Raw genomic sequence first — 15,815 nt, forward strand, 5'->3', positions numbered from 1 at the left:
TCTCTGTTCGAGGTGTGGGGGAAGCCAAAGAAGCTTCATCTTGATATTTTTGCATTCTGGGTCTATGACAAGGCACTTGAGGCCCTTCACCAGCAGCTCGCCTTTGTCGACAAGTTTCTGTTTCGCGATGCTATTAACGCATGTTACTAGCCACAAATGGCTCATCTGGTACTGTCCCGCACCGAGGATATCAGCTGCATTCAGAACTGAAAGGAGTGCATCGCGAAAGTCTGGGGCACGATATGGCCGCCCTGCCAGGTCAGCATGCAGGAAAACTGAGTTGAGAACGGTATTGCCAGTTGGTAGACGAGGGAGAACGACCTTATAATTACCGGAATCAGTAGTTGACGGGGGGTGGAATCCTCGGCCAAAGGCCGATGCGCTGTTTCCAGCAGAGCTCATCGCAGACGTGGCCGTCTCAGCCATACAGCCACGCTTTCAAGGGTTGCATTCATGCGAACCATACGATTGCGTTCGAGCGCCCTCGGCGAAAGAAACCACCTAGAAACGCGGTACGCGCGAGCGGCGCAGCGTGGCGCCAGCGGTCAAACGCTGTACCTACTAGCAATTGGAGTGTTGCTATCCGTCAACCAGCGGGCTTCCGGCGTTGTTTGTACAAGGAAACTCTCGCAGCCGAGCCAGGTGACCTATACGCACTGGGACATGGCTGCGCGGGTTGCGCTATGCTTCGCTGTAATTCAACACGATCAACCAACAAACCCGCATCACCCCTTTCGTCTGTATTAGAGCAGTGACTAGCCCACTAGTGAGATGATAGGGGCCGTAGTGCTTTTGGCACGATGACCTTGGTTGGAGCAAATGTTGTTTAGCGTCATTCAGAGAACAAGAACTGGTTCGATGAATATGTAATAATTGCAGTATCGGTGGCACTGAAATATTACCGCAGAATATACACGTACCCGGACAGCACATATGAACGCTTGTTAACAATTTCAGTGATTACTCGTGTTCTTTTTAGCAGTATGAAAATTTGGATGCATGCATGCTGAATACTTTCCAAGTCGTAGAACAATAACTTAAATAGCTTGCAAAACATTCCGCGAAAGAATTGAGCATTTTGTGCGGCGAAAGATTAATCAGAAAGGCTAATAAGGTTTTACTGCAAAGCTTTTCATGCAACTTGAATTGCTCAAAACGTTTTATGCCTGTTATCATTGTTTTCTAAAAAAAAGCTATATTACTCACGAAGTTTTTATTGTAAGGATATATGAGCACCATTAAGGGCCTCATGAAGGGAATTTTGGAAGTGTCCGTATCAATTAGGGAAGAAAGAAAAAACACTAAACTATCGATATTGGCCCGTTCGGACGCGTTTTTGAAACACTTATAAAAGAATGTTCCCCATTTCCCTGGGAGCACCAAGAACGACAACCATTTCATATATTGAGGAAATAGGGGCTACTCTATGCGTGACGCGAACCGAAAATCTGACATTTGTATATCAATTATGTGCTGTCAAAATAAGTACTCAATACTCGTCTTCTTCCATTTTGCATGCTTTCCTTGAGTAATGTAGTTCATTTTCCCCGGTCTCCTCGTTGAAACATGTGATAAAAAGTGTGAATACTTTGTTAAAATTGGAAGCATGTGTTTAGAGACGAACGATAAATGTTTTGGCTGTGTAGGATAATTACAGCCTTTCGAGAAAGTTACGTATTCAAGCGATCCAGAATGTCATACTGCCATTCCCCGGTAGAGTCCTAAAACAACTGTACAAACGATCAGCTTCAAACTCAGTGAAAATAGGAAAAAATCCTAATTTTAATGTTTGACGCAACTTTCATGTTCCTGGCTAAATTAGAAGTGTTGCATATGGACAAAAATACTTGTTTATCGTTACCTGGTGATCGAATTTCACCTGTTAACAAATGCTAAACGTTATCGCTCAGCTCAGGACGCGGCAGCATGTGTCTGAAGTTTATCGAATTGAAGTCATCGCAAATTGCTCAGCGAAAAGCATTGAACGCGATCGAATTTTTTTTCGCAGACACAAGCATCCTTAACAATTACCAGATATCGCACTGAATAGTCCCTCAGTGCAACTACAATTTGCTTCTATTATTTGTAATTGTTAGCGCTTGTGTATCAGGTGTTATATTTTTTGTATTATGTGTAGTCTCTTCTGTTTACGTGCTCATCACAGTCTACATCGCGGCCACTTGTGCGGACTTGTGACTGTTTAGAAACTCATAGTTGTATGGTATGGTATGGTATGGAGAACTTTATTGAGTCCTGAAGGTCAACCCTGGGTTGACGCGGGCCGCTCCCACGTTGAGACTGTCAGGCCGAGCCCTTCAGCCACATCGCGGGCCTTCTGGACTGCCCGTAATTGGTCAGAGAGTGATTCACTTCGTAGCATTTGCCGCCACCATTCTTGTTCCTTGTCACAGTCTGCGAAGACCGCGGGGCACTGCCAAAACATGTGGTCAAGAGTAATGATGCCATTGCACTTATTACAATTGGTTTGAATTTCCCTCTCCGGATAGATCCTGTTAATAAAATCTGGACTAGGGTATGTCCTTGTCTGTAGCAAACGTAATGTGACCGCTTGGGCTCTGCAAAGCTTACCGTGTGACATTGGGTATTCCCGCCTGCTTAAATAATAATGTTTCGTGATTTCGTTATATGTTAATAATCGATCCCTGTGTTCCCCATGTGAAGTGTAAGCTGCTCGGTCTTGAAGAGCACGGCTAGAATGTCCTCGTGCTGCTTCATTTGCCACCTCATTCGGGTTTCTCCGAGTTGCGTCCACCACCCCCAGATGTGCAGGAAACCAGCGAATTTCGATCCTCTCACTGTTGACCTTGTCTAGTAACTTGGTTGCTATCCGTGTCACATAGTTGTGCAACTTGCCTTTGCCTTTAATATTTATGTGTTTATGGATGTGTAGGACTGTGTGCTGTGGATGTTTGGCCCTGTGTCGTTGATCCTTTTGATTTTCTCACTACACATTTTTTTTTCATATTGTTGTTTCTGCTATGCGAAAAGGGGTAGCCGTCACCATTACAGGGTGACTACCATCTCTTTCTTTTTATTTTCATTTCAATAAGAACAATATCGAGTGTTATCGATGGTTCTATCTGTTGTCTGTAGTCTCCGAACCTTGCGTAATCTGATTGTACACACGACGCGAATTGTGTATTACTTTCTCGAAGGCACGTAGGCCCCAGCGATTACGCTGGAGCCTTGTATCAGTCATGCATAAAAGCCGGCTCACTTGAACCGCTGATCAGATTTCGATGATTGCCGACTGTGCTCGCCGATATCGTTGTGCTTTGAATATAACTTGCTTTTGTGGCCACAGATTCGCCTAATAAAGAGTTCGTTTCCCGATTCACAGTTATCGCTACTGTGGTCTTCGCTGCCACTACATCGTGACAATATAAAAACTTAATCTTCCTTTGTTCTCGTTTTATATGCGCTACGAGATTCGTAGTATGTTTTTCCGGTGCACTCTGTGAAGTAAAAAAGACAACTTGTTTATGTTTGTGTAAACTGAAGGTTATGTTATGGGCAAAGTTGTACACGGAGTTAAACATATGTGGAGGTATTATGGCGTTAGCAATTAATAAATTACGTATGAAAGCTATCAGACCTTTATAAGTGTGTCTTAGGGAAAACGCACAATTTAACCTCCTGCCCTGAGGGAACTATAAACACTGCCAAGACTAGGTATAGTTGAGCTATTCCATGCTTTATTTCTCATTATGTGCGGTGATATCGAGCAGAAGCCTGATCCTTATGACATAGCTATATCAAGTGAGCATGTCACAGGCAATAGCTGCTCTTAAATTTGGAGGACGCTTAAGCTTCGCCTTTAAGAGTGGAACGCAATAGCATTCAAAAGATCCCTGATTGCTTGTCAGGCTGCCCAGCAACTGCAGCTTTCTTTTTTCTCCAACTTCGCCTCTGCGCGCCGCTACCGTTTTACGCTGGAGATAAGGCGAGCGCCACATGGATGGTGTTTACGCAAGTAACCTACCCCGGTGTGCCGCTGTTGGTATGGTAGAAATGCTGGAAAAGAGGTTTGTGTTTAAGTTTCCTCGTAACCGAATTAAGTTTTCTCGTACATTCGAATTACAGTCCGACGCTATCATTTATGTAGGTTGTAGTTAAGTCCTACTTAACGATTTCACTGACGTATTTTACGTTGAGAAATTTAATTTTGTTCACTAACGCCTCTGCGCCACGCGGAGCGCCTGCGTAGTGGGGGTGGTTCGGGATGATTTTCTCCGCCACGGATGGCGCTGGAGGCCTACGCCAGATTTTATGTGACACGGGGCCCTTAATGCTAACGCGTTAAAATTGTCCACCAGTCTGTGTCCACCGTCATCTCTGGCATTCAAGAGCGTCTACAAACAGTTGAAAGCATGAGCGCTGCTTTTGAAAATTGGCAAAAAATGACCGACGTGCGCGAGACACAAACGTGGAATATGAGGCCTTAGCGCTTCGCAATCTCTTTGACGACGCAGAAGACCGTGCACGTAGCCATAACTTGCTTTTCTTTGGCCCTGAAAACTTATCAAGCCAATCCGAGGAAAATATTATCGCACTTGCCTCTGACAAGCTCAATATACAATTACAATCTGATTCCATAGCATGTGCTAATAGAATCGGTTGCTTTGTTTCCTGGAGGTGCAGGCCACTAAGTTTGCTGTTTACAAAACTAATGAGTGTGTTATTTCAAAACGGGTGATGCTGAAGTATAGTAGTATTCACATAAGTGAGTACGTTTCTCCGACCACGCGTCACGCTCGCAAAAGGCTGCATGAATTCGTCAAAAGACTTAACACGCACTTCCTCTTTCTTGGGTTTTACGTGCCAAAACCAGTTCTGATTACGAGGGACGCCGTAGTGGAGAGCTACTGATTAATTTTGATCACCTGGGGTTCTTTAACGTGCACTACAACGCAGGCACACGGGCGTTTTAAAGCGAAGCTTTGTACCTCTACCAGCCAAGGGTTCTGTCGTGTCCGTCGTTGTAATCCAAAAACGATCCCGACGAACCGCTAACAATTGAAGGTATAGCAGTATAGCTTACTTGAATTCAGGCATTCAGCGTACAACTAAGCACTCGTTTTCGCAAGAAAAACCACAAAAACAAGCTTGAAAGTGATGAGCCAACATGATGGATTATAAGGGCTGAGGGCAAACAACGGAAACAGGCTCGGCGCGGTCCGTAAGATTAGATTGCAGCTGTTGCAAAGCTTATGCAGCTGCTTGAAAGAGCATGGAATCCCGGCCCCGGCGGCCGCATTTCGATGGAGGTGAAATGCAAAAACGCCCGTGTGCTTGCGTTGTAGTGCACGTTAAAGAACCCCAGGTGGTCAAAATTAATCCGGAGCCCTCCACTACGGCGTGCCTCATAATCAGAACTGGTTTTGGCGCGTAAAACCCCAGAAAGAAGAATGCTTGAAAGAGGGTTGACGTCATTCGAAACGCTTCCAGCCTAGTAACTGCTTCGGTTCATTTTCTAGACTACCCCACTATGGGTAGACCACGGAAAGAGTTAGCACTCGTGTGCTTCACCAATGCAAAACAACCAACCACCATTCGCGGAACGTGCATTGATTTAACCTTGGCAAAGAATGTAACTACAGTGAAAACTGAAAATTTGAGTGTATATCACACCGATCATAAAGCAGTAGTGAACATTGTTGTGAAGTAAATAAAGGCCGTGGTTAAAGTTACGTTGTAGTGTGTGAAATATCAAGTGCGCCGCAGTCACCGTGAGGGTGGCGTAAAAAGCTTCGCTTACCAACCACCTTCACAGGGTGGATTGGCGGGCAATTTTTTGCATTTCGCCTCCATCGAAATGCGGCCGCCGCGGCCGGGATTCAATCCCGCGATCACCAACGCTTTAGCTGACTGAGCCACCGCGGCGGCTACTTAGCACGCACTTCAAGCTGCGCTATAACAAATTGTTTGTCGACAATAAGTGCCGCATGTACAGTGCTGTCGAAGATAAAATTATTGAAAAGGTTCTGGGACAAGCTTCAGTTTCCCCAGCCACCGCCGCGACGTCAGCCTCAAAGTTAGCTTCGACGTCAAGAGAGACTCGCCCTCGCCGTGGTCAAAAAAGAAAAAAAAAAATGTTGCAGTTCACTCTAAAGGCGAAGCATCGATTGCGATAGCAAATTAGTAGACAACTATACAAACTAAGGAGAGTAGTTTTATCGGCCGTATAAGCTTGTACTCATTTTCTTACTAACTAAAATAACAAGCAGGGTGTAACGCGTGTACAGGCCAACATGAACAAATCTCGCATCGACTCCGTGTCGAAACGCTGGAGTGAGGAGCGGCGGCAACAGCAGCGAGCGAATTGACCGCCGTGCCGTCTGTCGCTTTAACGCGAACGTTGAAAGCACAGCGCATACGAAGCCACCTGCACTAGTTGCCAACGGCTGCTTCTCCGGCGCTTGGTCGCTCAGTCTCGCGGCGCGCCGGCTGGGCTGTCTGTGCGTGCCCTTGAGCGCAAGCGACACGCTGAATCCAATCATCCAGTGTAGATATCGCTAGACGGCAAGCTCTGAAATCTCAAGCAAAGGCAAAGCTGGCTGCTGAAACACCGGAGCAAAGGCAGGGCCGCGATTTTGTAGCGATGCCTTATCACTTATTCGGTACTAGTCTTATCATCCACCGCTCACGGCCGGCTGATCTCGTTGATAATGAGAGCGGACCGTCGCTCTGACCACGGACAAAGCGCGATAAGCACGGAATGGCATTATTAACGGAAAGGCATCGCTACAAGATACCGGCCCAGGCCAGATTAGCACGTTATAGAGAAGCTTACGAAGCGCGGAAACGTGCAATAATGAAACACTGTGTGCATAGTCTTTGCTAAACCAAGCCATGCAAACAGACATTTCGCTTGTGATAACTATAGCTTTACAAGAGTTAAACCTCAGGCAATTTTTTTTTTCATTCCAGCGCGGCCGTAGCCAGCCTCATCGCGCTACTACGCCCACCCGCTGGGTTCGTTAGTGTTACATAATACATAGTGCCAGTACGCTTTGATGCACATATATATTAGGGGCTCTGTTGCATGCTTCTTTAGACACTAACGAGATATAACAGCCGCTAAACATCACTGCGTGTTTTTCATTTTTTTATTATAGGTGCACCAACGTGCCAGCTGGGAAGACTACGACGCTCGAGAAAGAACCAAGTTAAAGCTAAGAACCAAGTTAAAGCTAATGAAAAGTCAAGTTAAAGCTAGGGAAGGGCCGCCAGCTTCGCTGTTTGCTCAGACATCGCACCACGAGTGTGAAGCTGCCCCTATTTTTGTTTTTTTACACATTAAGAGAACACTGCTAGAAAAGTAAAAAAAATCACAGCATATCCACGGGGTGAATGATGACGAGTGGGCGAAGCTCCGGAGGGAATCATCGGATCTCCCGCTTAAGGGGACGCTAGCACAAACGCGTTAGGAACGTGCAGTACTCTCTAGTAAGGGGGAGCGGCCACAGCGTCTTACGCAGCCATTTACACATGCCGGAACGTGCACCGCGTTTGCCGACGCCATCACATGACTGCTGAGAGAGTATACCCTCCGTATTCATAAACGCTCTTCGACTTGAACTTGACTTGCCACCGCCTTGGGCAGCGCGGTCGAAACGCGTTGAAGGTAAGGCGGAGAGGCCACAGCGTCTTACACCAGCTTCTTACACGGGCCGTAACGCGCTAGCACAAACGCGTTAGAAACGCGGTAGAAACACGGCCTTTCGTTAATGTTGGGTATTTATTGCCATCGTGGTGCGTGTGTCCATGTCCGGTTCGTGGCGTAGTGGGCTAACGCCTCGCGCTCGGAAGCGAGGGGTCCCTGGTTCGATTCCGCGCTACGGACACAACTTCGGAATTTTTTTCTCACGAGCAGAAAAGAGAAGTACTGCATTATGACACTAACGCGCACCGACAGTGAACGCTTCGGTGGTCTCAGCACTACGACGCCTCGATGCCAGCATTCGAAGGGACGCTGGCATCAAGAAGCACTACCAACGCCAGGTGGCGTTCACCGTACTCAGCACAGCGGAGCGTGGCCTCCGCAATTAGCTCTGAAAATGTTTCTGAAGTTGATCGCGGAGGCTGCAATTACGACGCGCTGTACGCGCTGATTTGACTCGGTGACGATTCAGTTACGTGCTTTGTCTTGCGCGTTGTATTAGTGTGTCAGTTACGTGCTTCGTCTTTCGCGTTGTGCTAGCGTGTGCAGCGTAGTGCAGCTTCCATATGCACGACGGTTGCTCATGGTCATCGACGTTGGTAGTCGTGATGGAGGAGACGTGCCACCAGGCGTCAGCGTGGGTGCATCAACGCCTAAGGGCGCTTTAGCCACAAAACACCAATAGACATTATATATCAATGTGCAATAAACATTACACTTCTCAGACTGGTTGCACACTACTACCACTACGACGGGGACGGAACGGGTGCCGCTATAAGGAGCTTCGCTCCTAAAAAAAGGAGAAAGCTTGCACTCGGCGCCGCTAGGCTTAAGACACAGCGAAGCTGGCCGATTTGATGGCGTTTTCTTGGCTGTACCAAGGTTGAACTTGGCAGTACCTCCATAGAGTAACATACCGATTACAAGAGTGGCCACTCCAGCCTAAAAGCGGCCGAGCTACGCAGCTTCATGCCGCTCGCTAGAGGGCGATACAACACTCCCTGTCTCTAAGGGAATGCGCGTGCTAGTTATCTACTGTAGTAACTTTTCTAGTGCACTATATGTCTACTTGTCTATGTGGCTGTAGACGTAGACGTTATCAATGGGATCAGCCGGCCGTGAGCGGTGGATGATAAGGCTAGTATATAGAATAAAGCATAACGCATCGCTACAAAATCTCGGCCATGGTGTGATCAGGCAAGGCGACGCTACAAAAGATGTGCGATAACGTGTGCTTGGTCTTTGCTGGGTTCGTCTGCCAGAACGTCTGTCTGCTTGGCTGCTGCCTGGTAAGAAGACCTTCATTACGTTCTTTTTTCCCTTCATTACTTTGCAAATTGCTTATGTACGTATTTGTCACTTCAGCCGTAAGTTGACATTTCTCGCATTGTGCTGTTCGGCGCAGAGAGCTTTTTTCGTGTTCTTCACTTCGCGCATGATGTTCCTGGATTGCTTCACATTTTGTAAGAAATAGCAATTTGGAATGCTGCGCAGCACGTTTGCGAGAAAGTTAGTCGGCACACGCCGGTATACGTTGTCTGAACTCAATGCATGTGTGTGCAATTGTGTGAAAATGCAGTTATGCTTAAGATCGTTATTCGTGGCGTGCACAGATTGCTTGAAGCCTTTGTTACGAGCGCAATCACAGAACTTGCCAATTGAGAAGAATGTTTGTAAGCTATTGCTATGACGTATTCTGAATAAACACTCCTGCCTCAGTAGCGCATGCATGGCACCGAAGGTTGCTTTTTTTAGCTGCGACAATTGTACGTGACGCTTGTCGCAAAAGGGGGATGTGAAGTGCGTAGGTTAAAATTTGTGCGAAGGCGGGACAGAAGACATAACGAATACATTTTTTTTCAGGTCATGCCGTCCGGAGTCAAGTACTACGTGTATTACTGTTTTGTTGCGTGGTGCAGTAACAACGGCAGGACAGGGAGAGAGCAGGGTTGGCTGACAACTGCAGTGAGCAGCCTTGATTCCTTGTTTGCTATGCAGACCGAAACTACCACTTAATAAGAAAGGTTAGGCTTCAAAGGACGAGCGTTGTTTTCCTCTTTAAGGCTTATGCTGTCTTCTGCAGTTTTACTGTTATGTGGGGTTTTTCATAATATCGCCTGTTTATTCCTTTTGTGAAATTCATTCTCAACATATGGCACCTGTATTGGCATGTCTTGCACTTTGCAGTGCAACCATTTTTCTGTGCTTGCGTTCATCGAACGTTGCGTAAAAAAGTGTGCATGTGCGGTGGTATCTTCGGCTGGCTGTTTCGGAGCGCTCTAGACCGCTCTCGCAAGCGGCTTTGTCTTCGGCTGGTTGAAAGAGGGTGCGCGCCTTCCAATCGGCTGGTTTTTTTTTTCGATCGCTATCCTCTATCTTCGAGCGTTCTGAGGCGCTCCGCACCCTGTTGTCGGAGCATTCGTCGATATGAGAGCGTTTCCAGCAACGTCATCACAGCACAGCGTCGCCGTTCTTGGCGACGGTCCACCGTAGCCTCGGCAACCTATGGCACAGCATGCTAGCGTCTCAACGAACGGTCGTCCCACCAGCGCATCCGCCGGTTTAGCTTTGGATAGGAGAAACATCGGACGTTAGCAGTAGTCACGTGGTTTCACATCTGCCGTTTCCTCCTCCGAGAGCGAGTCACACGTTCGGCTTGCGCGCTTGTCCTCTGCCTCTGAGTTCGGGGAACGCCGGATCTGCACGACTCTGCTTCGGGGGATGGATTCCACTAGTCGAAGATACCATGAGAATATGACTTGAAAATAAAATGTTTCGTCTCTTCCAACACTTGTCATGTTTACTTGAAATGTCTGCATAAACACACAGTGGCATCGTGTGCTTGCTGCTCTGGAGGTACAGCATACACGAAGCTACTCGATGCATGCAAGCAACGCGTTAAAAAAAATCGAAATATAGCCTCCGGGACGAGCATTCGCACGGAAGCGATCTTGTAGGCCGTGTAATTTTTCTAATCACCGGAAGATAGCCTTCGAGATTAGTTTTTCTGCGGCCCGGATCTCTGAGTCTGTGTGGATTCCACACACCCGCTAGGTGCTCTGCGAACCAAAATCGGCCGCAGGGGCCTATGGAAGTGTCCTCTCTTATCCTTGTATATGTTACTCTATGGTACCTCCCTTTCCCTGGCCGCGTATTCTGGATCTGCTCGTCGCTACCGTTGCCGCTCTCGTACAGCGGCCAGCGTCGCTTCTCCAATCGCCGCTTCTTCTTCGGGAGTACGTACTATCTTCGTACATCCCATGGCTGCATCTGATCGAGCGCCGCCGCGCACCGGATTACATAACCGCTGCTCGCTGTCGGCACATGCGCAGTACATAGGCGGTAGGTTGCGCCAGATGCTCTAGCAGCTGTGGCGTCGCTGGTTGCCATGGCTACGGCATGGTTCGCTTTCTGTGAAACACCATACTTTTTACCGCTAGCTTAAACAGCTTCGCTGTTAAAAAAATATTGACCATGATTACATCAAAGCATTGTCTTATTTCAATAGAATTTATGCGGACACTCGAGCTCCGTTCGCGTCGCCGCCATGCTGTCTGTGATTCGCCGATGGACGCGCGGCAAAGCCGCCGAGCCCGCTAGGCCCGCGGTGCGTGTGTTGGAGATCTGCTGCGTGTGCGAGGGCGTGCATGCGAAGGCAAGCGTGGTGTGTCCGTTGATCCACGCCGTTTTCCGGCATGTTCAGTCTTGGAAGTTCCGCATCGTACGCTTTTCTTCTCGCGCTTTCGCCACACCCTCCTCTTCCTCCGCTTTCCTCCTCGCGTCTTTCATCCCACGCTGCGCGTTCGTTCTTTCATTCTTCGCTGTGCTCGTTTGCTCAGTTACGCCGACACTCGCCTCAGGAACGTGCGCCTAAGAGCTGCGCTCTAAGACAAAGCACAAGGCATTTTCTTTCCTTCACGGTGGCACCATGGAATGCTCGTGATGGGATAAACACATGCGCTTCATCCTGCCAACGTGCCCGTGGACATCTAGTCAACTCTGTTCATCCTTGTCTTTGGACAAGCGACACGAGGCGTGCGTATTTAGTAAGCAATTCTGTACTGCAGTTCATACGGCCCATAACCCGACGAGGCTTACTTCGCGCAATATTTTAATGCTTTGTTGTTGGTGCCCATATTTCGCCTTTCGGGTGGAACTGTGATTTCTTCAGTGAAGTAACACCGTGATTACCAAGTTACGTCCTGCTTAGCAATCGTTGTGCTGAGCACAAAAGGAGGCAAAATCCCGAGAAGGAAATTCGTCGAAGACGCTCGTACACCGTAACAATTTGCTTAATGCCTGTAAACTAAACTACGTCATTAACGTCATCGCCATGAGCTGCAAATCTTGACAAAGGAATTTCACAGAATGTTTAGCTTTGAATAATATTCAGATTGCAAGAATGATGGACTTACCTCTCCAAGTCCATAATTAGCCGTCACCGTAATAAACTCTGGATTTCCAGAAACCGCATCGCAGGTGAACATCACTCCAGCCGCGCTCGCGTCTACCATTTCTTGGATGACGACCGCCATGGGCACGTTTAGTAGTTGGCCGTATTGCCTACGTTTCAAAGAAAGCACGGCAGAGATGTTTTGGTTTTCTGGCTTTCTGTCTCTATTGAAAATACATGACCTCCGTCCTCAAAGTTTCTGTCCTGCAGTGGACATAAATATAGGCTGATGATGATGATGATGAATATAATGCTACCTCAGACTTCCTCTCATGAGAATTGGAAAGCTTATGTCGGAATTATGAGGCTCGTATGAAGCGACTGCAGCATTCCTGTCCTACTGTCTAACCAGCAGCACTTAGATGATGGACAAGAATCATTCTGGAGGGCCCTCTGAGGTACGGGTATCGCCCTGGAGATTCATTTCAAGCGGATACGTTTCTGGACTCACCGACTACAATTCGTAAATAGCAATGTGTGCCGTAAAGTAATCAGGAAGTTAATAAAAAAAATTTCGTTAATCAGTTAAATATGTGTTTAGATTTCTCGTGCAAGTAATGTCCACCACTTCCAATATGCCAGCTGAATGACAAGATTTATGATATCTGCCACAGGCGATTTTTAAAATTCCCTATAACTTAAGACTGATCACACCATACACAATGTGCACTTACTTTTTGTAGTTCACGTTTGTGAAACTGAACTGTGACGCCCAGCATTTCATCACAGCTTCAGCTACCTGCAAATTATTGTATGCAGTTTTAATATGTAATTTTCATGAAAAAGACGCAAGAATTTGTGCACAGAGGATTTCGTACTTTCTTCGCTGCTCTAACTCCAAGTAACGTTGTCATTTGCCCGGCAGCTGACATATCCTCGGAGTCCTCGCCTGAAAATTACAACAGGTATGTATTATAGAGCTCCAACTGTAACATCCCCTTGTCCGAGATTTCGTGCACCTGAAATACTCACCCAGTGCTGATGACCGGACGGCAAATCTTGTGTCTGCTTCAAATTTGCTTAAACACCGGAATATCTCATCCTCAACTTCTGCGGGGATTATCAATTTTTCGATGGCAGCGACCACCCTGCGCACAAGTAGAACGAAGCTTGTCAACGATTTGAGCACATCGTCGTAAAAGCGTGCGCATTTACATCTATACTACTATAGGCATCCACTCGCACAGTGCGTCAGACCACGTTAACGTGTTGTTGCTTCACTAGGTTAAATAAACACAAATAGATAACATCAAAGTCTCAAAGAGCATCTACATAGGGGATATGTCAAAAAATAGGATAGAGTAATAAAATAAAATGATGAATTGGTGACGGGGAGCTATCAGAAAAGTGTTTAGTAATTGATATTTTCTTACATTCTACTAATATGCACACTGTTGTAACAAAGCTTCAACTGAGAATAGTGGGAATAGAAGTTTTTATTTGATCCCCGAGCACTGTAAAAGCACAAATGCGCCCAGAAATTATCACCCAGAGCGCTTGTGAAAACGCTTAACTGCATCTCAGGTAAGCATTAAGCATGGTAATTAATGTTGCACAAATACATACAAGTGACAAAGAATATGACAGCATAAATTGTAGTGTCCCTCGCATCCGGTCATTGTTCTCCTTCCCTCTCTTAAAATAGCGTAACGCATAGGCCTTCTTTGCTTGTTTCATAAAACATGCGACCACACCTCCGCTTTGCAGACATTCTCACACATCGAGTCGTTTACACACACTCCCGCTATAGTCAATGAATGAAACTTCACAGGCCTTTTTGGCCGCGATCTGGCTTTCAATTCATCTACTTGGAATAAGGATTATAAACAGGGATAAGGTGCCTCAGAAAGGCTGGCCAACGTTTCGATAGGAGGACCTATCTTCGTCAAAGGCTGCCTCGTCATCCTCGGCGGGTTAGTTTTAAAGGGTTAGTGGAGTGACGTCACGTCGATGTCCGCTGTGGCTGTCTGTAAAGGGAGAGACTGAAAAGAAAATGAGCGCCGGCGCTTGACTGGCTAGGCGCGGTTTCTAAGACGAGGGGACAAGAGCGGGAGAGCGAGAAAGTGGCAAAAAAAATTATAAAAAAAACACCGTCAGAGGGGGTTGGGGGAGCGAGAGGCGAGTGAGCGTTCGGAGGAGTCGTGGTCGGCGTGCGTTTGGGGTCCCTGAAGAGCCGGTCAGTGTGCAGGTCACAATACGAGTTGAAAGCATGACTTGAGTAGCGTAGCATCAAGGCATCGGGTAATTTTGTGGTTGACAGGGAGCAGCTTGGCCCGTCAAGGTACGTTAGCCTCACTAGTTCGCCCTAGGCGTCGTCGCGGCGGTATACAGAATTGGCGAGACCTAGTGTGGTCAAGGCGCCGAGAAAGGTATCCTGGCGTCTGGGATTTTGGACTGTCTCGGTGTGGATCTCGTGTGGAGAAGAAAAAAAAAGAAAAAAAAAAGAAAACGCGCGTTTGGGGAAAAGAAAACCGGCGCAGGAGGGTGACAGTGTAGAAAAAGTATAATTAGAAATTTAAACCTGGGGGGGAGACAGGTGTACCTGGAAAAGCGCTCGTATGGTTGATCAATGCGTAAAAGCATGGAGGACGATAATCATTTGAGTGGTAGGGGAGATGCAGGGAAGAACTGGAAATGGAAGAATAGGTGAGGTTGAGGGAAAAAAAGAAAAAGAAAAAAGAAAAACTGGCACAGGTGAGTGACAGCGGAAAAAATATAACTTGAAACATGAACACTGAGGGGACAGGTGTACCTGGAAAAGCGTTCGTATGGTTTATCAATGAGTAAAAGCATGGAGGAGGATAATAAATTGAGTGGTAGGGGAGATGCAGTGAAGAACTGGAAATGGAAGAATAGGTGAGGTTGAGCATCGAGATTAGCTGGAGGTTTAACTTGTTTTGCGCCTTTGTTAATGGTATAACAATTTAAGGTTTATGTTACTAGTTTGCCGCACGCCATTGAACTAGTGAAGCACCTTCCACATGATGTTTAAATTCGCGACCTTGAAAAGCTTGGACATGAATTATTTAATTATTTAATATTAACCGCACAGCACCATTTGCGGCGTAGTTGCGGGGCCCAAAAAACGTCGTAAAAGCAATCAACAGTTTTGCGGCCAACCAGATCTGCTGGCTACTTGTTCCACTTGTCTGTGGTCTATATATAATCTGTGCGGATGCCCGCGATTTCTTGCAGTTGGCTGCGAAACGTTCGACCAGCGCTGACACCTCGTTTATTTAACAGGTAGAGGGTTGCGACATTGCTTTATTTTTGTTAGATCTGTCACCACCGACTGCAATTTTGTTTCATTTTGTCTGACTGCAGTTTTGCCGTTTATTGGCGAATGCACAATGTCTCACGATTATGAAGGTTGCATTATGTGTCATAAACAGCTGCCCACTGACGGAAAGTTAATGATCTGTTCAACCTGTAGCCACTTTTATCGCTTGGGCCAGTCTTGCATGGATATTGCCCATAATACGTTCACGACAATAGGGCTGTCTAAATGAGGAGCATAGGCTTGCAAAACCTTTAGAACTACAAAAACTGTGCTTTGTCCTGCTTCACATTCTGATACTACTCATGTTGCGGAAAACGCAATTCCGAATGGGTCACTGGCGGCTGAACTCAAAGACATAAAAACAGTCTTTCCTGCTTACCGTTCGTCGCTAAAAAAGT

At 46.8% G+C, this 15,815-nt stretch overlaps 1 protein-coding gene across 5 annotated transcripts in view; it reads right to left on the reverse strand.

Annotated features, from left to right (window-relative positions):
- Positions 1 to 15,815, reverse strand: part of LOC119449227 (putative phosphoenolpyruvate synthase) — a 614,437-nt gene that overhangs the window by 347,406 nt on the left and 251,216 nt on the right. For all 5 annotated transcript variants that reach the window (XR_007466614.1, XR_007466613.1, XR_007466615.1 and 2 more), the window contains exons 15-18: positions 13,110 to 13,225; positions 12,956 to 13,026; positions 12,812 to 12,876; positions 12,100 to 12,247 (exon numbers count right to left, since the gene is read on the reverse strand). Coding sequence is in view for 2 of the 5 variants with exons in the window: in XM_049666356.1 (XP_049522313.1) it covers positions 12,100 to 12,247; positions 12,812 to 12,876; positions 12,956 to 13,026; positions 13,110 to 13,225 (400 nt within the window). In the remaining 3 variants the exon portion in view is untranslated. The remainder of the gene's footprint in view (positions 1 to 12,099; positions 12,248 to 12,811; positions 12,877 to 12,955; positions 13,027 to 13,109; positions 13,226 to 15,815) is intronic.

The sequence above is a fragment of the Dermacentor silvarum genome, chromosome 4 (genome assembly GCF_013339745.2).
Source record: "Dermacentor silvarum isolate Dsil-2018 chromosome 4, BIME_Dsil_1.4, whole genome shotgun sequence".
NCBI classification, from domain to species: Eukaryota; Metazoa; Arthropoda; class Arachnida; order Ixodida; family Ixodidae; genus Dermacentor; species Dermacentor silvarum.